This window comes from Eptesicus fuscus, chromosome 20 (assembly GCF_027574615.1).
Source record: "Eptesicus fuscus isolate TK198812 chromosome 20, DD_ASM_mEF_20220401, whole genome shotgun sequence".
NCBI lineage: Eukaryota > Metazoa > Chordata > Mammalia > Chiroptera > Vespertilionidae > Eptesicus > Eptesicus fuscus.
Genome location: NC_072492.1, coordinates 15,047,045 through 15,069,059, shown reverse-complemented (window position 1 = coordinate 15,069,059; position 22,015 = coordinate 15,047,045). Strand labels below are relative to the sequence as shown.

The 22,015-nt window shown below is 45.3% G+C and overlaps 2 protein-coding genes and 1 pseudogene across 2 annotated transcripts; 2 read left to right on the top strand and 1 right to left on the bottom strand.

Moving 5' to 3' along the window:
• Positions 1 to 9,668: 9,668 nt before the first annotated feature.
• On the top strand, positions 9,669 to 10,613 carry LOC103304437 (olfactory receptor 1E5). The gene has a single exon (XM_008161335.2). It carries the CDS (start codon positions 9,669 to 9,671, stop codon positions 10,611 to 10,613), a length of 945 nt encoding a protein of 314 aa, XP_008159557.2.
• A 4,388-nt stretch (positions 10,614 to 15,001) lies between these two features.
• On the top strand, positions 15,002 to 15,588 carry LOC103304428 (N-alpha-acetyltransferase 20-like; annotated as a pseudogene).
• Positions 15,589 to 18,031: 2,443 nt separating this feature from the next.
• Positions 18,032 to 18,982, bottom strand: LOC103304436 (olfactory receptor-like protein DTMT). Its single transcript, XM_008161334.2, has one exon. The coding sequence runs from the start codon at positions 18,980 to 18,982 to the stop codon at positions 18,032 to 18,034; it is 951 nt and encodes a 316-aa protein (XP_008159556.2).
• Between the last annotated feature and the right edge of the window lie 3,033 nt (positions 18,983 to 22,015).

Here is a 22,015-nt window from a genome sequence, read left to right as displayed (position 1 = left end):
GGAGGAAGGGAAGGAAGGAGGGAGGGAGGGAAGATGCCATGGTGTTGATATAGTGTCAATGAAAAAAAAAAACCTGAATATTTGAAAATATTAGAAAAATTTTTATTTGTGGGCTTTGCTGAGGACTATTAGCCTGGGAGCAGAGCTTCAAGAAGCTGTGAAACAGTGCTCTAACTTCACAAAGGGGACGGGGATGCTTATATAGGCAGAGGAGTAAGCAAAAAGTCCACCTAGTAGTGTGTTAAAACGTTTCAGTTAGGGTTCATACAGTTCAGTGATGAATAGTTTTACATCAAATGGAAGGAATGAATAGAAAGATAAAGTTGAGTTGCCAAACCCCCGGTGTCAGGAAATTTTAATTAGGGTCTGGAAACAATAAAATTACTTCAAGGAGGTGATTTTTGTCAGGATGTAGAAAGAACAGGCGTAACAGAATGAAATGCTCGATTTCTCTGATTCCATCTTGTTCAAGCCTGCTTTGTTCCCATGGCCTCAGGCTAATAGCTTCTGCTTAGTCTTGCATATAGACATGCTAATCATTAGAGGATTTCTGCTTGTGGCTTGAGGAGATAAAGGAAGTATGTTGTTAAAGATTTGCAAAAACTTCGTGACTCAGACTCACATTGACTAGCACAGTCTTCTTGGATCCCTGCTGGCACCCAGATGTCTGTGGTGGTCAATCACTTTTTGCCCCTCCCATTTCCCCTTCTCTTGGCATAAAATAAGCCTGAACTCTATAGTTTATTAAAATGGATCTGAGAAACCACTAGACCTCCCATCTTCTCAGTTGATGCCTTCTCAATCAATAAACCTTTCCTTACTCCAAACTCTGACATTTTGAGTTTGGGCGTTTTTGAAGCTTAGGGAACACAGACTTTGGACCAGTGACACAGGCACTGTTATCTATAGTCACTGATCTGCAGTGTTGAAACTGTAGCAGATATACATGGTTTGTGCCTCAGTAAGAAAATTTAGGAGAGCTCATTGTTCTCTCTTGGTCACTGATTGAGTCAGAGAAGCTGAAGCACCACTTCCTTTCTCAAATAGGATGATAAATTCAGTGGAAAGATGTAGGCACAGGCAACTCATTAGATTTATTTCTCAGGAAGCTCCAAGGACAAGGACAACATAAATGCATTCCTATACCAATAGTTAGAGATCAACCAATTAAATAGGCCAGTCATGTCTATTGTCCCACTGCCTCACCCTGTCACAGAACTTCCAATCATCTTTTGGGGGCCTCTGCCTTAAGTAATGAGGACAGTCAATACATGACATGTGTGAGAAAGGAATAACAAGACAGAAAGTGCAAACAAAAGTGGAAAAACAAAAAGAAGTAACGTGGGGTGGGGGAAGAAGAAAAAGAAAACTATAATAAACATCCTTATAAAACAAAGGAGATTTTGAACCTATGAAATAAAAACAAGAGGCCTTAAAAAGGAATAGTTAGATACCAGAAAAGAGCTCTTGAGAATGTAAAATATGATCACAGAAACTCATTTAAATCAATACCAAGGGGCACATATAAAGAATATTCATAGAGCATTATTCATAATAGCACATGAAAACACAAATGTCCATCATCATTAGAATATGAAAATATACTGTGGTACATTAATATGAGAGAATGTCATACAGCAATGAGCATGCACTTAAGCAACACCTGAATACTTGGAAGAATTTCAATGCATAATTTTAAGGGAAAGAGAATATATAGATGATGTGAACTCCATATACATGTGGACCTCAGGAGTGGGTGTCCAACTGGCCTCTCTTGGATCCTGGGCCCACTCCTTAGCCAGGGAGAATCTGGCACTGGGATTCAGACCCATCAAACCTATCCACAAAGGAAGGGAGAAAAATTCCAAAAAAAAGGAAATAGAGAATTAAGGGAGAATGAATGATAAGTAGGGGGGTATCCAGTATAGTCTTCTTTATATTTTTTAATAAATTATTTCTTTTTTTTTTTTTTCTAAAATCCTTCCTACAAATTTTCTAGAACCTTGCTATTCAAAGTATGGTTGCAAAGCAGCAGCATCTGCTTTATGTGAAAGCTTGTTGGAAAGTCAGAATCACAAGTCTTCCCCAGACCTACTAAATCAACATCTGTATTTAAAAAAGATCTCCACATAATGTGAATGATGTTGGAGAAGTTATAGAAGTTGGTTTTAGAGACTTATTTCATACTAGAGGCCCGGTGCATGAAATTCGTGCACGGGGGGTGGGGAGGGGGAGGGGTGTCCTTCAGCCCAGCCTGCACCCTCTCCAATCTGGGCCTAAACAGGCAGTTGGACATCTCTCTCACAATCCAGGACTGCTGGCTCCCAACCGCTCACCTGCCTGTCTGCCTGATTGCCCCTAACTGCTTCTGCCTGCCAGCCTGATCACCCCCTAACCCAGTGGTTGGCAAACTCATTAGTCAACAGAGCCAAATATCAACAGTACAACAATTGAAATTTCTTTTGAGAGCCAAATTTTTTAAACTTAAACTTTTTCTAACACCACTTCTTCAAAATAAACTCGCCCAGGCCATGGTATTTTGTGGAAGAGCCACACTCAAGGGGCCAAAGAGCTGAATGTGTCTCGTGAGCCGCAGTTTGCCGACCACTGCCTTAACCATTCTTCTTCAAGCCTGATTGACACCTAACTGCTCCCCTGCTGGCCCGATTGCCCCTAACTGCCCTCCCCTGCCAGCCTGGTCACCCCTAACTGTCCTCCCCTACAGGCCTGGTCACCCCCAACTGCCCTCCCCTGCTGGCCCGGTCACCTCTAACTTCCCTCCCTTGCCAGCCTGGTCACCCCTAACTGCCCACCCCTGCCAGCCCGATTGCCCCTAACTGCCTCCCCTGCCAACTTGGTCGCCCCTAACTGTCCTCCCTTGCAGGCCTGGTTGCCCCCAACTGCCCTCCCCTGCAGGCCTGATCACCCCCAACTTCCCTCCCTGCAGGCTTGGGTCCACCCCAACTGTCCTCCCCTGCAGGCCTGGTCGCCCCCAACTGCCCTCCCCTGCTGGCCCAGTCACCCCTAACTTCCCTCCCTTGCCAGCCTGGTCGCCCCTAACTGCCCTCCCCTGCCAGCCCGATTGCCCCTAACTGCCTCCCCTGCCAACTTGGTTGCCCCTAATTGTCCTCCCTTGCCAGCCTGGTCGCCCACAACTGCCCTCCCCTGCTGGCCCGATTGCCCCTAACTGCCCTCCCCTGCCGGCCTGGTTGCCCCTAACTATCCTACCCTGCAGGCCTGGTTGCCCCTAACTGCCCTCCCCTGCTGGTCTGGTCACCCCCAACTGCCCTCACCTGCAGGCCTGGTCACTCCCAACTGTCCTCCCCTACAGGCCTGATCACCCCCAACTGCCCTCCCCTACAGGCCTGATCACCCCCAACTGCCCTCCCTTGCTGGCCTGATCCCTCCCAACTGCCCTCCCCTGCTGGCCTGATCACCCACAACTGCCCTCCCCTGCCGACCATCTTGTGGCGGCCATCTTGTGTCCATATAGAGGTGGCCATCTTTGACCACGTGGAAGAAGCCATCTTGTGTGTTGGAGTGATGGTCAATTTGCATATTATACCTCTTTATTATATAGGATTCTACAGTGATAACACTAATTTTTTATTTTAAAAATTGAGAAGGGGATTTTCCCAAGAACTCATTCTTGTTGAGCACCTTTCTTTACAAAGTTCTCTTGGTTTAACAAGAGAAGATCTTGCAGGACCTCATTGAGAATATGCCTTAGAACATTTTAGCCTCTCCTGTGTACCCTATTAATACTGTTCCAATGAGAACCATCTATTCAGATTATTCAACTGGGCTCTCCCTCCTCTCTGTCTACTAACCTTTCTTCATTTATTGATTCCTTCCTGTAGAAGTTCTAACTTACAGAATAGTGAGAAAGCATGAGTTCCCTAAGCTTCTGTGCAGTTTTAGGGGGTCCCAGTTGGGGTAGGGTGGTGATGAGATGTAAACAGGCTGGAAACACCTCCAATACGCAATATTGGGCCAAAAATCAAGAAAAGAAAATTAATATAGAAAACCATAATAGTATTTCACAGTCAGGAGAAGGCATGTTGAAATATTGCTGATGGTAGTGTAATTAGTAAAAATCTTGCTTGATGAATTCCTTCTCCACATTTATCATGAGTTTCAGAAATGTTTGCCTCTTTGACCCTGGATCTTAGAAAAGCTTCAAGGAAGAAAAAAAAGGTTAATTTTGACATATCTTCCTTAATAATTTCTTCAAAATTACAATGATGGTTAAATAACTTGTGGCATGTCCACAATGTAGTGCCTCTATTGCTGACCAATCTCATTTCATGTTTATAGGGGAATGGAAAGATTCAAAGTGGTTCCTTTAAAAAAAAATCCAGGTCCATAGGGTGAAAGAACAAACCCTAAAACGCACAGTAGAAACAGCCCAAGATAATAACAGTAACAGCCAACTTGTGGCCAGTGCCTGCTGTGCGCTGGTACTGTCCTAAGGGCTTCACATTCGCTAACTCATCTGGTCCTCCCCGCATCCCTGTGAAGCAGGTTCTGCTATTTTCCCATTTTACAGGTGAGACCCTGATGTGCAGATAATTTGAGCACCTTCCCCCAGGTTTCACAGCAACCAGCAAGAGCAGGATGCCAGAGTGCAGGGAAATGGACAGATGGGCCTTCTCTCCGACTGGAAACTTGTACAGGCAGCCTTTCCCTTCCTCTGTACTTCCCTGTGCCCCCTCCGCATAAAACGTGCTTCCAAGATACACTGCCCTCCCCCTCATCCAAATCTTCCCATCCTTCTCCATTTAAACCCCAATTCCTCCCAGAAGAGCTCCCTGAACACCCAAGTCACAGCTTCTCTTCTAAGACCCAAATCTCTCCCTGACCAGAATGTTGACTTCCAGGGTGCATCCTCAGAATGTCCCATCCTCCCACATGAAGGGATCATCAGACTCTGTCAGTTCATCCCTCTCCATGTACCAGTAAGGAAAGTGAAGACACAGAAGGGAAAAAAGACTCGTTCGGGCTCCCACAGCTGGCAGGACTTGAATACCTCCCTCATTCCATGACTTCTGATACTCCCTGAAGCCCAGTTGGACCAGGCACCCCGTAGTTGCTGAACAATGTTTTCAAAAGAGGCTCATCCCCTGGGATGTGGCGACCAGTTCCGTGAGCATTAAAAGACACACCAGGTAGAAGAAGGGCAGATGAGAGAGAAAGAGAGAGTAAGTAGTTGGGGGGGGCGGGGGTGATGGAGACTATCCTCAGGAGAAATTGATTAGCTTGGGAATTAGGTCTGCCCCACCAGATTCAGGAGGGCTGCTTTGCCAAGCCAGAGAGGAGGACAGAACAGTGAAAAGCTTTCAGAACAAGGAGCAGTAATCATCTTGCCCTGGCACCAACTGGGCAGGGCTGAGATACTGGCATCTCTGACCTGGGCCATGGGGAGATGGAGAATAGCACCCCTATAATCCATCAAACATAACTCCCCAAGTTATGTGCTCACCCCGACCCTGAACCCTTTCATCAACCCTTTGATCCTGCTGTCCTGGGATGAATCTTCCAGCAATTCCAGCCCCTTTTCCCTCTTTTGATTTCTGAGTAAGGTGGGACCTCTGGGCTGAGGTGAGCCTGGGGCTCAGGGAAGGGTTTGCGAAAGGGTCCATGCTGGGAGACTGGGCACCTGGGTCCCCAGCTTCACCTCCCTGCTCTGCTCACAGTGGGATCAGAAGAAAGGGCTCTTCCCTGAGCAAAGGAAGCACAGTGAAGTCGCAGCTCTAGGGGTGATGGCTACAGTTCAGCATGGGTCCAGCCAGGGAGCCCTGGCTGTGTGATCTGTAACCAGCCCTTCCCTCTTGAGCAGAAAGGGGCAGAGGAGTGATAGCATTCCCTGAGCACAGTGGGCCAGCACAGGTGGTCTAGGTTCCCAGACACCCTCATTCCCTCTAGTCCACTCAGCCTCTCTAGCAGGGTAGGAGAGAAGAAGACAGCTGGCAGAGGGAGCTAACCCTTGGTGCTAAGGCTGCAGAAGGAAGCTGGGAGCAATGATGGAAAGCTTCAGATGCCCAGCTGAACAGCTTGCACTGTACCCGACCGGGAGCCTGGCAGGGCAGTTAAGCTAGGTGGAAAGTACATGTCTCAGAATTCCCAGGGCCTTACAGCTCTGGTTTTCTCTCTCCCGAAGGCTGCTGCCCCAGCCCACAGGAAACACGCTGAAGTCTCTGGGTGGAGACAATGCAGACCTCTAGCCTGGAGGGAGACCAGCCCACACACTCTACGGACAGACTGGAGGCCTGACATGCTGCCCTGCAGGTGAGAAAACCCAACATTCCTCTGCGTCTTCTCACCTGGGTCCTATCGGCCTCCCATCCCCACCACACTCTGCCTTAGAGCGGTAAGGAAGAGGCCACATTTTAGCTCTCCCCACCCACAAAACATCATCCTCTGCCTCCACATTCTCTCCCCTGCCTGAAATGTCCTTCCCACTCCCAAGTCTCTAACTGGTGATCTCCTACTCATTCTTCCAACCCCAGTTTAAATCTCACCTCTTCTTGGGAATCCCCTCCCAATCAGCCAAGCAGAGGAAATCGCTGGTACTCTGTTCAATACAGTTAGTGTAGTGTTTATTACATTGAGCATGGCTGGAGGTCAAGGACAATGACTGACCTACCTTTTAGGTCCTGAGACCAACACAATGCCTCACCCAAAGCAGGCACTCAATAAACAAGCCTGAGGTGTAGAGCTGAACGGTTATACTGCCACCTGGGAAGTCCACACAGCCCAATTCCAGCTGGAGCACTGTGTTCAATGAAGAAAAATGCTGACAAAGCACGGGGTGACCACAATGAAAAAGGATCTGGTAATTAGGTCTTTTAAGAAAGAACGTAAGGCACCAGGGCTGCTTGGGTTGGAGAAAAGAAGACTTCCTAGACCTAGAATAAATTCTTTCCAGCACTATGTGAAAAGCTGCAGAGAAATCAGATTTGATATATACACTGAGTGGCCAGATTATTATGATCTCTGAATGCATAATAACCTGGCCACTCAGTGTGTGTGTGTGTGTGTGTGTGTGTGTGTGTGTGTGTGTGTGTGTGTATTAGAGGCCCGGTGCATGAATTCATGCATGGGTGGGGTCCGGCCAGCCTGGCCAGGGGGAGGGGACATGGGTGGTTGGCCTGCCTGCCTGCTGGTCGAACTCCTGGTTGAGGGGACAATTTGCATATTAGACTTTTATTATATAGGATATACACTGAGTGGCCAGATTATTATGCGTTCAGAGATCATAATAATCTGGCCACTCAGTGTATAGTAGCGCTCAGTTGCCGAAACTTGTAGAAGTTACAGGGAAGCAGATTTCACCTAAGACTAAGAAAAAATAGGTATATAGCCAAGCCAGTGTGGCTCAGTGGTTGAGCATCAACCCATGAGGTCACGGTTCGATTGCTGGTCAGGGCACATACCAGGTGCTGGGCTTGATCTCCAATGGGGGGTGTGCAGAAGGCAGCTGATCAATCAGTAATTCTCTCTCATCAGTGATGTTTCGCTCTCTCTCTCCCCCTCCCTTCCTCTCTCTGAAGTCAATAAAAACATTAAAAAAAAATAGGTATATAGTTATGGCCCTCCAGCAGCGCACTGGATTGCCTCCATCAAGGGAACAGGGAGAAGCCATCAGAAGTTGAGGAAAAGAGAACAAATGTCTACTGGGCATCCATTCTCTGCTCTGTGCATATACTGCATTACCTCATTTCATCTTGATGGCAACCATGTAAGAGGAATAATCCCCATTTTCTAGATGAGGAGAATGGAGATAAAATGAAGAGAGGTCCATGTTTACACGGCCAATCAGGATTTAAAACCAGATGACTCTGACTCTAAGGCCAGTGCTCTTTCCTCTCTGTCACACAGCTGCCCATTGGGGGTGGGGAGGGAGGGTCAGGGGCTCTGCAGAGGAGAACCCTGAACCCCACAGGAGGATGGATTGGAGATGTGCAAGGTTCTGGCTCTTCAACACTCCTGCCTATGATGGAGGAGAGGGAGGGATGAGGTTGGAATAAGCAGATTATTTCTCTAGGAAATCATGTCAGCCAATGGGTGGTAGTAATAGAGAGGCAGGAAAATGAAAAAAATAGGAACTAGCCAGGGCTTCTCCTGGAAAGTGACAGGAGGGGACACTGCAGTTTGCCCATAACCTCCTCATTTCCACCTTCCCTTTACCTCTGTCTTCACTCATTTCTCTTCAAAAGCTTCACTCAATGATATTTACTGCATAAACTGTGTGGACAGATCACTGGGCAAGACAGTGAGCGGCAGCTCCTTTCTGCAAGAGCTTCCCTGCTATGACAGTCCATCTCTGGGATTTCACCAAAACCTGGCCCTCTTTCCTGGCAAAGCGGGAGCAGGATAGGCTAGTAAGAGAACCTTTCTAGAAGTTTTGGAACAATGGAAGAAAAAAAAAAGTGTTTTAAGGAAGCGATTGAGTGGGGGACCAAATGAATGCATTGTTTCTGAGATCACTGAAGTCACTTGACTCAATTTGAAGTTTTCTGTCAATGAGGTCAAAGCAAAGTCAAACCTTGCCCCGTGCCATCCTGTGCCTCTAGCAATAACCTCACACAATCCCTACCCCCAGTCGGATGCCCTCCCCCTCCATACTGTGCCCGCTGGGTAAAACCCTATTTGTTTTCTAAGACCCAGTTCAAATCTTTGAATTCTTCCCAAACTCCTCCTGGCAGAATAATTTACCCTCACTTAGTTCATAAAATTAGTAAAGTATGAAATACTCTGTAAGCTATATTAGGTCAAACTGTTTGCAGGCAGAAACTAAGTCTCACTCATATCTCTATTCCCCAAGTACCTAGCACAGGAATCACCAAAGTATGTCACACTTGAGTCAATAAATTATGTCACAAAGGCCAAATCATTTACATTTTTTGTGAATAAAGTTTTATTGGAACACATCCATGGCCATTCATTTACATATCTTGATGGCTATTTTCATGGTACATCAGCAGAGTTGAGTAGCTGCAACAGAAATCATCTGACCCACAAATCTAAAATATTTACTATATGATCCTTTACAAAAAAGGTTTGCCAATTCCCAAGCTAGCTCATAATATGTGGCGAATAAATGAATTCAACAAGGTGCTTTGTGAGAAAACTTCAAAGGGTGTTCAGATGGCCTGGGGCCCAATTCTGCCCCTAACTCCTTGTTTGATTAAGCAAATGATAATGATAGATGGATAGATGATAGATAGATATATAGATAGATGATAGATATAAACACTTTTGAGTGTTTGTATATATTCAATACTATGATAAATATTTTAAATTTATTATTGACTTTATCCTCACAACCAACTCCAGGATAGCTACTACTACTTTTCTCGTTGAAAAAAGAAGAAACTGAGGCTCAAAGAGGTCCCACCACTTGAGTGGTAGAGCCTGACTCAATCTGGTCTGATCTACTCCAAAGCTTGAGACTGCCCACTAGCTTAGGACACCCTTCTGAGATTCAATTTCTTCAGAAAATTAGGATTACTGGGTGAGAGCAATGTGGTTTTCAAGCCATTTTTAGCAAGCAGAAGTTTAAAAATATTACATGGAACCGACATGCAGAAGACTACCTAGAGGTGCCAGAACTTAGCCCAGCTGCCTCCTCTCGCCCCTGGAACCCCCACCTGCCTGGCCAATGCATGGCCCTGGACAACCTCACCTCCGCCCCCGAGTTCCTCCTCCTCGGCCTGATGGACAGCACAGACCCCCACCCACTGTTGTTCCTGCTCTTCCTTGGCATCTACCTGCTCAACGCCCTGGGCAACCTGAGCATGGTGGTGGTGGTGCGGTCCGACGGGGCCCTCCGCTCCCCCATGTATTACTTCTTGGGTCACCTGAGCCTCGTGGACGTCAGCTTCACCACGGTCACGGTCCCCAGGCTGCTGGCCAGCCTGCTCCACCCGGGCCAGGCCATGCCCTTCAGGGAGTGCTTTGCCCAGATGTACTTTTTCTTGGCTCTGGGCATCACCGAGAGCTACCTCCTGGCAGCCATGTCCTACGACCGCGCGGTGGCCGTCTGCCAGCCCCTGCTCTACCCCGCGGTCCTGACGCCCGGGCGCTGCACTGCGCTGGTGGCCACGTCCTGGGCCCTGTCCCAGCTGCACGCGCTGCTGCACACGCTGCTCCTCTCGGCGCTCTCCTACCCGCGCTCCTCTCCTGTGCGCCACTTCTTCTGTGACAAGACGGTGTTGCTGAGCTTGACGACTTCGGACACGATGGCCCCGAAGGCTGCCATCTTCTCCGAGGGCCTGGCCGTGGTGCTGACCCCGCTGCTCCTCGTGTCTCTCTCCTACACGCGCATCCTCGTGGAGGTGCTGCGACTGCGGTCGGCGGGGGGCCGGCGCCGCGCCTTCTCCACCTGCGGGGCCCACCTGGTCGTGGTGTCACTCTTCTTCGGCTCTGTCGTCTCCGTCTATTTCCGGCCATCGGCTGCCTACTCGGCCCGCTACAACCGCCTGGCCAGCGTGGTCTACGCGGTGCTCACCCCGACCCTGAACCCTTTCATCTACAGCCTGCGCAACAAAGAGGTCAGGGGCGCCCTTAAAAGGATGCTCAGACGGAGGGCTGCACCCCGAGAGGTGTGAGGGCAGGTCTGTATTCTCTGGCATTTCAGTAATAATAATTACAAAAGCACTTCCCCTCCTTTTTAAGTTTTCCAAAGCACTATCCATTTTGATCCTACAGTGTCTTATTTCGTGTTAAATCAAAAATTGCATCGGAAGCAAACGTGTTTGTTCATAGGGATGGGTACATAACTATAAACTAAACTCGTTTCTGTATTGCCTGAAAGTTTGAAACAGGGTCTACTTTTTAGATTTTGGAAAAATGAAGGGGGCTCAGATAGGGGAGCCGGGAATATGCCTTGAACTGCATGGAGAGGAAGAAGGAAGAGTGTGATCAGCCAGGGGAGTCTGAGAAACAGTGCAGGTCTAAGAAGGTTATAAAGAGGTTTTATAGGGCGTGCTGCAGTGTAGCCCACACCCTTTCACACTCCTCTTTTGGAAACTCCAGGAAAGATACAGCTATCTTTGTGTTTTTAAAAAATATTCAATTCCCTAAATATCCGTCATATTCATGGTGAAAAATAAAACAGAGGTAAAGACTAAGTTCTCCTTGATTACTGCCCAATCCAACCTCCACTCCCAACCCAGTTATAAGCTCAGTACTTCCCTTTCTCTCTATCTCTGCCTCCATCGTTCCTCCCCAGTTTTGAAACATAAATAATATCATTCTCTACATATTATTCTGCAATTTCCCTTTTTCATGGAACTACATGTCTAGGAGATCTCACATCACTACAAAGAGAATGTCTTCATTTTTAACTTCACGACATAGCACCCTAGACTCTAATGTTCCACAGCTTAACCATTCCCTTATTGATAAACTAGAGGCCCGGTGCACGAAATTCATGCATGGGGTGGGGGGTCCCTCAGCCCAGCCTGGACCCTCTCAAATCCAGGACTCCTCGGGGGATGTCCGACTGCCAGTTTCAGCCCGACTGGGATCGGCCTGAAACTGGCAGTCAGACATACCTCTCACAATCTGGGACCGCTGGCTCCTAACTGCTCACCTGCCTGCCTGCCTGCCTGATCGCCCCTAACTGCTCCCCCCCTGCCTGCCTGATCGCCCCTAACTGCCCCCCCCTGCTGGCCTGGTTACCCCCAACTACCACCCCTGCCAGCCTGATTGTCCCCAACTGCCCCCCCCCCTGATGGCCTGGTTGCCCACAACTGTTCCCCCTCCCTGCTGGCCTGGTCAACCCTCACTGCTCCCCTCTGCTGGCTTGGTCTCCCCTAACTGCCCCCTCCTGCCGGTCTGATCACCCACAACTTCCCCTCCCCACCAGCCTGGTCACCCTCATCTTCCCCCACACACACACCAGCCTGGTCACCCCTTACTGCCCTCCCTGCTGGCCTGGTCGCCCCTCACTGCCATCCCTGCCAGCCTGGTCACCCCTAACTGCCCTCCCTGCCACCCTGGTCGCCCCATGCAGCTTGCTGGTCAGTCATTTGGTCATCCCTCACTAACCCCCTGCCAACCTTGTCGCCCCGCGCAGCCTGCTGTTCAGTTGTTACTGTGAGGGTGTCGTGATTAATTTGCATATTATCCTTTTATTAGTATACTTATGCTTTCCCAATGTTTCACAATGATGTAATGATATCCTTATAATCTATTCTAATATGCTAATTATGGTGGACGTATTCCAGATGTCTATCCAGACAAAGCCACAGTGGCTGCAAAGCCTGGGGCTCAGGCAACCATGGGCTCAGGCAGCTGTGGTCTCAGGCAGCCATGGGCTCAGGCAGCCGTGAGCCCCGGCAGCTGCAAGGACATCCCCTGAGGGCTCTCGGACTGTGAGAGGGGGCAGGCCGGGCTGAGGGACCACCACCCCCAGTGCACAAATTTTCGTGCACCGGGCTGCTAGTAAAAATAATAAAAGAAATCATTTAGTGAGGAATGCTCATGTGCCAGGCACTGTTCTCAGTGCTCTACACACATCTGGTTTAAACCTCACACGATTCCGGGGGAGATTATTAATCTCATCACACAGAGAGGACCTGGCTTAGAGAAACCAAGCAGCTTTCCCAAAGTCATAAGGCTAAGACATTCCTCTGCTTCAATTATTTTAGTCTGTTCAATTTTTCACCATACTGAGAAAATTTTAGTAACATTTAAGCTCTTAAAATGTAATTTTCTTCACATTTTCAATTTTTTTTTAAAGTTGCATATAGTGTTTTCATGGTTTTAAATGGCCTCTTCAGCTGTTCTTTTGCTCATTTTCCACCTCTAGAGTTTCTGTATTTATGCTTTTGCTCTTTTTTTCTTATTTTATATGCCCACATTTTATCTGTTATTAATATTTCCAAAGAACCAACATTAAATTTGTTATTATTACTCTATTGTTTCTTGATTTTCCACACTAATTTTTCACTTTTATATTTAGTAAATCCTTCCTATTTTCCTTGTGTTGATTTTGTTACATTTTTCTAAATTCTTGAGGCTTATACTATATCCTTTGACTTCAGGAGAGGGGCGGGGGAGGTGGTCTCTGCTAATGTCCACTGCTGATGCAACTTGGCATCGCTCCTTTTAGCATTAACACATGTGAGTTTTCTTTGGAGAAGGGAGCTGATGGCCTTCTCAGGGCTCTCTGCTTCTGCTGATTCTCTTAAACTCAGCCATGTCTTCCATCTGATTCTGGGCTCTGACTTCAGCTGCTGCTACAGGGTCCTTCATACCTTATTCTAGTAGCTTCTGGAGACACACTGGCCCTCAACTCCCAGCGACTGTCTGGGCTCCACCAGTGCATGTAAGAACTTTTCAGATCTTCATGGAACCAAGGTGGTCGAGAAGATTCGTGTTTGTGTGCAGGTGGAGGTGGCGTGGACTTGTAGACACTGTGACCTAGCTCAGTGCTGCCATGATGTGGCCGCCCCATGCAGTGGTGGGCTCTTCTGCAAAGCTGCCTCCTTCCAGAGAACCAGCCAACAAGCACAGAAATTTCGCTATGCCTTCCCAGTTCACCATGCCCAAAACCATTTGGAAGATTCTAGCATTCTCTCCCTTGGTTGTTGGAGAACAAAGAGCAGGGCCCCACAATAATGTTTAAATTCTCATTAGAAACATGCTTGTTTTACATTATTCTTGCAGTAGTATTCAAAGCAATTAGAAAAGAGAAAGAAAATAGCTAAATATTTGAAAGGATTATGCATACTTATCAATATTCATATTATCTTGGATTGTACATCTCCAATACCCAACCGAAAACAATAAGAGAATTCAATTAGGTGAACTGTTGCAAAGTTGATATACAAAACAATAAATAAATCTTCTAAGTACAAAAATAATTGCCTCTCTAAAAGCACAACAGTGACCACCCCAAACATTTTTTAAAATGTAAAATATCTAGGACTAAATGTAGAAGTAATATACAGATACCAGATTAAGAAATCTACAGCATTTAACTAAGAAAAAAAAAACTTGAATTAATGGAAAGATATTCCTTATTTATAGTTTGTAAGACAACTGTATAAATAGCTCACTCTCCTTCGTAAGTCAATGTAATAATTCAATGTAATTCCAGTTAACTTTCCAACAGATTTTTGTTAGTATTTAACAAGATAGATCTGAAACCTATCTGAAAATATGTATGTGTTGGGAAAGTTTTGGAAGATAAGTATATTGAGGAAGGCTTGTCACACAACGTATTTAAAATGTATAATTATGAAGGTATACCTTATATAGTACTAGTACATAAATAGGATGACATCAATATAATAGAGTCCAGAAATAGACTCAAGTATATATGAATACTTAGTAAACTATAAAGGTAGTTTTTAACGTCAGCAAAGATGGGGACAACTAACTTGCTGGGCAAGTGAAGGAGGTAGTTGCCTTTAAGCCAAATTTCAGGTGGATCAGAGATAAAGATATGGAAACTAAAATTATACAAGAACTAGAAAAAAAGTGAACTGTGGCTCAGTGGTTGAGTGTCAACCTATGAACTAGGAGGTCCTGGTTCAATTCCCAGTCAGAGCACATGCCTGGATTGTGGGCTTGATCTCCAGTAGCCGGTGTACCGGAGGCAGCTGATGAATGATCTCTCATCATTGATGTTTCTATCCTCCCTCTCTCTTCCTCCCGGAAATCAATAAAAATATATTTTTAAAAGAAATTTTAAAAAAGAATGGGATAATCTAAATTTGGTATAGAAAAGCCTGTTTTAAGCATGTCAAATAAAAAAAGATAAATCCTGAAGTGAAAATCAGCTTGTTTATCTACTTTGAATTTTACAGTCTTCAGTATAGGAAGAATACACCACCACCAAAGTCAAAACATAAATAAAAAACTGAGGGAAATGTCACCTACAAGATAAAGTGAGACTATCCATAATAAGGAAAAAGAAATCTACTCAGGACTTCCGGCGGGGAGGGCGAAGTCGCGGCGAGCCTGCTTTGGCGGCAGCGGGGTAATGACCACGCTCCGGGCCTTCACCTGTGACGACCTGTCCCGCTTCAACATTAACTTGGATCCACTTACAGAAACGTATGGAATTCCTTTTTATTTACAGTATCTTGCCCAGTGGCCAGAGTATCTCATTGTTGCAGAGGCACCTGGTGGAGAGTTAATGGGCTGTATTATGGGTAAAGCAGAAGGCTCAGTTGCTAGGGAAGAATGGCATGGGTATGTCACAGCTCTGTCTGTTGCCCCAGAATTTCACGCCTTGGTTTTGGCTGCTAAACTTATGGAGTTATTAGAGGAAATTTCAGAAAGGAAATGTGGATTTTTTGTTGATCTCTTTGTAAGAGTATCTAACCAAGTTGCAGTCAATATGTACAAACAGCTGGGCTACAGTGTATATAGGACGGTCATAGAGTACTTATTCAGCCAGCAACCGGGAGCCCGACAAGGATGCTTATGATATGAGGAAAGCACTTTCCAGGGACACTGAGAAGAAATCCATCATACCATTGCCTCATCCTGTGAGACCGGAAGACATTGAATAACCATGGGCAGTGATTCTTAGGTTGATGCTCCAGATATTTTATGGACAATATTATTTTCATTGGATGGCATTAGAGTTCTGTTAGAGAAAAGTACTCATTTAGATCTTAAAGACTTCAAGAAAATATTTTAAATTTCATTGTTTCCAGGTAGCAACATCATACCGACTAAAGCTGTCCACTGTAATAAAATTCAATCAGAAAGGCAGCTAAGTCAGGTGGAAACATTCTACTATCATAGTTCATAATATTCACTATATGCTAGGGAAAAAAAGCCCCAATCTCCTCCTAAATTCTATGCCTGAGAACCACTGCTGCATAGATAGATAGATAGATATATAGATAGATAGATAGATATATAGATAGATAGATTTCTATATATAATTATATTTATTATTATTTTGTATTGAACTATTGATTGAAGCTTTAAAACCATATATGAAATGTTAAATCTAAGATGTATAATAAAGTGCACTGTTGACTCTAAAAAAATAAAAATCTTCTCAAAGCAAAACACATGCACAATAGCACACCAAAGGCAAATGGCTAATCAATGTAAAGAGGTGTTTGACCTCATTGACACATACAGAAATTCAGTTTAGAAAAAAGTAAAATCTCGCCTAGCCGGTGTGGCTCAGTGGTTGAGCATCACCTATGAACCAAGAGGTCACTGGTTCATTTCCTGGTCAGGGCACATGCCTGGGTTGTGGGCTTGATCCCCAGTAGGAGGCATGCAGGAGGCAACCAACTGATGTTCCTCATAAATGTTTCTATCTCTCTCTCCCTACTCCCTTCCTCTCTCTTAAAAACAAACAAACAAAAACACACAATAAAAACATATTTTAAACATTTAAAAAGTAAAATCTCATTTTTTGGATATCGGGTTGATAAATACTTTGAAAGTAAAGTGTATCCAGTGTTGGAAACATCATAATAAAGCAGCTAGTCTCCTTTACTTTTGGAGGGAGTTTACCTTAGAAGAATTCCATGGAGGCAATTCGGCAATTTCTACCCAATTATAGAATGTTCATATCCTCTGATCTAGTACACCCATTTCTAAGATTATGTCCCTAGAAACACAGCACAAGTCCACCAAAAATGTATGGACCAGAAAATAAAATCTAAGCATTGCTGAAAATAATGAAAAACTGAAAACAATCCAAATGTTCATCAAGAACAGATCATTTAAATAAATTATAGTTAATGGGTCCACTCAACACACTACATACCTTCTAAAAGAGTTACATGTCCTTGTATGAAAAGACAAATTCAAAATGTATTTTATATGAAAACTATGAGAAAGTAGCATGTATAAGTTAGCCCTATTTAATTATAATATGCAATGTTAGTCTGTTCATTGAATATTTCCCAACTTTTAACTGCCTCATGAGAGGAAACAGAGTCCTCAAATTCATGAAGGACCCTCACATTCTGTCTTATTATTATTTCTTTATTGTTTGGATATTTCCCAGTGAGAATGTATTATTTTTGTAATAGAAACAATTTTTGAAGAATAAATGAAGCCAATTTTGTCATTATTAGGAAACCTTGTAAAAGGTGAGCTTTTTAAGGTATAAATTAATTTTTAAAAACTTGAAAATGCATTCAAATCAAATCAATAAATATTTATTCTATATCCAGCTGACACAGTGTACTACACAAGGCACTGTAGAGATCAGAGAGCACTTGGTAAGAAAAGAAATAAATGAAGCACCAAATAATTTCAGCATCATGTTCCAGAGGGGAAATAATCTATCTGGGATTCATAAGAGATACTAATCCTTCTGTCATTATTTGTTTTACCTTAGCCTATATAGGGGCTACCATTTAATGTCTATAACTTAAGCAATTCATAACAAAATGTAATGGTCCACTCCATAGCATATTATTTTAATTCAAAAGAGGAATTCTCTTCCAAAAATATAGATATTATCAAAAGAAGTAATTTGTCATTAACTGGCAAATGATTGGTGCAGTTAAAGAAAAAAGATCATTTTAGAATGTGATCAATAAATAGGTGAATTAAGAAAATTAAGAACCAAATAGATTAGTAAGAGGAGAAATGATGATTCTGGAGAGTGAAAATTTAAGAAGCATGCACATAATAAATTGGAAGATATTCTTCAGGGAATAGGTATGTTTGGCAGAAGTGAGGTACCAAAGTGGCAGAGTCATTTGGATTTATTGGAGAATTAGGAACTACTGTACAATTTTTAAGTACAATAAATACCAAGGTTGAGTGGTATTTCTTCAAGATTGAATAATAACCACTGAGCATCTGCTACACATCAAGCCTTGTGCTACATCACAAGTAGGATACAGTGATAAACCCAAGAGGCACAATGACCCGCCCCTAGTGACATGTGGGGGAACTCCTCTCCAGAAGTGCTCTATGAGTTGCATTAGCAGTGCCACACTTGAGTGCTGCTAGAACTTTAGAATACTAGTCCTTGTCATTATTACACCTACTGTTTGAAAACATACTTTAATCTTTAGAGTCACTGTCTCAAAGAAAAATGAATTGTCCACTTAGTAAAGATTCTTTGCAAGGCCCCCTTTATGTCCTGATTCCTCAGGCTATAGATGAAGGGGTTCAGCATGGGTGTCACCACAGTGTACATCACAGCCATGATAGTCTCCTTCACAGTAGAATTGCTGGCTGAAGGGCACAAGTAGAGGCCAATGATCGTCCCATAGAACAGTGACACCACGGAGAGGTGGGAGCCACAGGTGGAGAAGGCCTTGCGGATACCTCTAGCAGAAGGGACTTTGAGGATGGATGATACAATTCGTGCATAGGATGAAAAGATCAACAGGAATGGAACAATAATAACAAGCCCTCCCAAGATAAATATCATCATTTCATTTATCTGAATGTCAGAGCAGGCCAACTTTAGCAAAGTTGACATGTCACAGAAAAAGTGAGGGATCACATTGTCAGCACAGAAAGACAGCCGAGCCATAAGCAAGGTGTGCAACAAAGAGATGGAAGTCGTCAGCACCCAGGACAGTACCACCAGGGAGAGACAGAGCTTGGGGCTCATGATGGTGGTGTAGTGCAGGGGGAAGCAGATGGCCACATAGCGGTCATAGGCCATGGCCACAAGGAGGAAGCTCTCCAGGTCTGCAAAAAGCAGGAAGAAGTACATCTGGGTCAGACAGCCTGCATAGGGGATGGATGGGACTTGGCTCTGCATGTTGTGCAAAAATTTGGGAATGGTCACTGAAGAGAAGCAGAGGTCAGAGAAAGATAAATTGCTGAGAAACAAATACATGGGTGTGTGGAGGTGGGAGTCCAGGTGAATGAGCACGATGATGAGGAGGTTCCCCAGGACGGTGGTAAGATACATGGCCAGGAACAGGACATAGAACAGGACTTGTTGATCTGGTTCAATGGGCAGGCCCAGGAGGAGGAATTCTGAAATGATACTTTGGTTTCCCATTTTCATGTTGCATTTGTTTTACCTTTTCAAAATTAAGAATAATTTGTATTTCAGTATTAATATTTATACAGATTTCAGTACTTTCAAAAAGATATTTTTTAAATCAAATACCCCAAAAGTCATAAGGTTGAGTATTTTATTTGTCCTCTCCCAAATATATATATATTAGAGGCCCAGTGCAAGAAATTCATGCACAGGGGGTGTCCCTCAGCCCAGCCTGCACCCTCTCCAATCTGGGACCCCTCGAAGGATGTCCTACTGCAGTTTACAGGGATCAGGCCTAAACCGGCAGTTGGACATCCCTCTCGCAATCCGTGACTGCTGGCTCCTAACCGCTCACCTGACTGCCTGCCTGCCTGATTGCCCCTAACCACTCTGACTGCTGGCCTGCTCACCCCCAAATACCCCCCCACCAGCCTGATTACCCCCAACTGTCCCCCGTGCCAGTGTGCTTGCCCCCACCTTCCCCCCACACTGGCCTGCTCACCCCCAACTGCCCCCCTGCTGGCCTGCTCACTCCAAACTGCCCCTCCCCCGCTGTCCTGATCACCCCCAACTGACCCCCACCGACGGCCTGCTTGCCCCCAACTGGCCCCCCTCCTGGTCTGCTCACCCCTAACTGCACCCCCCACAGGCCTGATCACCCCCAGTGCCCCCCCCCATTGGCCTGATCACCCACAACTGCCATCCCATCCTGGTCTGATCACCCACAACTGTCCTCCCCTCTTGGCCTCTAACCACCTCTACCTTGGCCCCGCCACCATGGCTTTGTCCAGAAGAATGTCGGGAAGGTCTCCTGGAAGGTCTCCCAGTCTAATTAGTATATTACCCTTTTATTAGTATAGATAGAGGCCTGGTGCATGGGTGGGGGCCGGCTCGTTTGCCCTGAAGGGTGTCCCGGATCAGGGTGGGGGTTTCCTTGGGGTGTGGGGTGGCCTGGGCAAAGGGCCTGTGGTGGTTTGCAGGCTAGCCATGCCCCCATGGGGTGAGGGTCCTTGCTAGGGGGGCATGGCCAGCCTGGGTGAGGGGCTGAGGGCTGTTTTCAAGCTGGCCACACCCCCTTCAGGGTGGGGGTGTCCCACTGGGGTGCCTGGCCAGCCTGGGTGAGGGGCTGATGGCTGTTTGCAGGCTGGCCAAGCCCCCCAGCAGGGACCCTCACTCCATGGGGGTGTGGCCAGCCTGGGTAAGGGGCTTTTTTAATTTTTTTTTTTATTTTCAGCACCTCCTTGAGCAGAGGCCAGGGCCAGCTGGAAGCAGGTATCTGGGATTTATTTATCTTCTATAATTGAAACTTTGTAGCCTTGAGCGGAGGCCAGGGCCAGTCAGGGTGTGTGGGAAGCTTGGCTTCCTCCATCGCCAGGGGCAACCCAAGCCTCTTGCTCACTCCAGCTCCATGGCCACCGCCATCTTCGTTGGGTTGATTTTCATACTTGCTCCTGATTGGCTGGTGGGTGTAGTGGAGTGATGGTTAATTTGCATGTTTCTCTTTATTAGTGTAGATATATATATATCTATATATCTACACTAATAAAAGGGTACTATGCTAATTAGACTGATTTGACTGGACATCTTCTGGTAGTCCTTCTGGACAAAGCCACAGTGGTAGGGGCCAAGGCAGAGGTGGTTAGGGGTGATCAGGCTGCCAGGGGAGCAGTTTGGGGGATCAGGCAGGCAGGCAGGTGAGCAGTTAGGAGCCAACGGTCCCAGATTGCGAGAGGGATGTCCAACTGCCGGTTTAGGACCAATCCCTGTAAACCGGCAGTAGGACATCCTTCGAGGGGTCCCAGATTGGAGAGGGTGCAGGCCGGGCTGAGGGATCCCCCCTCTCCTGCACAAATTTCATGCACCGGGCCTTTAGTGTATATATGAAAGCCTAAGCAACCGGTGGAGCAGTCTCTATGGTGCGCACTGATCACTCAAGGGAAAGACGCTCAATGCAGGAGCTGCCCCCAGTGGTCAGTGCACTCCCACAGTCAAACCTTCCTCAACCCCTCCCCCCAGCCAACCTCTCGCAGCCCCTATGGGTCCCGATCACCAGTCAGGTCAAGGGAACCCACCTGTGCACGATTTCGTGCACCAGGCCTCTAGTATAAAAATTAAAAAACCTATAAAAGCATGTGAAGTTGTAGGTCAAACTCAACCATATTTCATAATTCTAGAAGAATGTTCCATAATTGCACCATGGCCACCCATGAAAGTAAGCAGGAAGCAGTCTAACACTTCTATATCCCTCTAGCTTCGGATTGCATCATAGAAGAAGAAAAATCTATGCTAGTCTTTACTAATAAACTAGGAAAAAAATGAATAAAGTATTAAACTGAAAAGGGAAGAAAAAGAGTGGCAAAAATTCAAATTAATGGGGCTAAATGACTGATAGAGCTAGAAGCATATACTAAAAAATTGGAAAATATAAAAGCTGTAAAATCATAAAAATTATTTGAGTTCTGTTTTCAAAAGATGAACAAAATAGACAAAACTGGCCAATTTAATTTTTAAAAGATAAAACTAAGTATTAGAACATTAGGAATAAGAAAAAGGATATAGCCCTGCCTGGCTTGGTTCAGTGGATTGAGTGTCGGCCTGCGGACTGAAGGGTCCAGAGTTCCATTCCAGTCAAGGGCACATACATACCCTGGTTGCAAGCTCCTCTCTGGCCCAGGCCCAGGTTGGGGCGAATGCAGGAGGCAACCAATCGATGTGTGTTTTTCTTTCACATTGATGTTTCTCTCTGTCTTTCCCTCTCTCTTCTACTCTCTCTAAAAGATCATTGAAAAAATATCCTCGGGTGAGGATTAACAAAATAAAATAAAAGAAAAATGGGGGGAAGGGATATAGTAACAAAAGGATATTGTAAAGACAAATTTTTAAACTTCCTAAAACTTCTCAAATAAATTTGAAAATCTGGATAAGACATTTTCTAAGCAAAAACAAATAGAAAAAAAAGCTCAATTATATAGATCATTAAAATAAATATTTTAAAAGTAGAAAACATTGAAGAGCAATAAATATGAAATAAACTTAAAAATAAAAATTATCTCT

Excerpts from the sequence above, each read along its gene's own strand:
- LOC103304436 (XM_008161334.2), bottom strand. The coding sequence starts at position 18,982 with ATGAAAATGGGAAACCAAAGTATCATTTCAGAATTCCTCCTCCTGGGC.
- LOC103304437 (XM_008161335.2), top strand. The coding sequence starts at position 9,669 with ATGGCCCTGGACAACCTCACCTCCGCCCCCGAGTTCCTCCTCCTCGGC.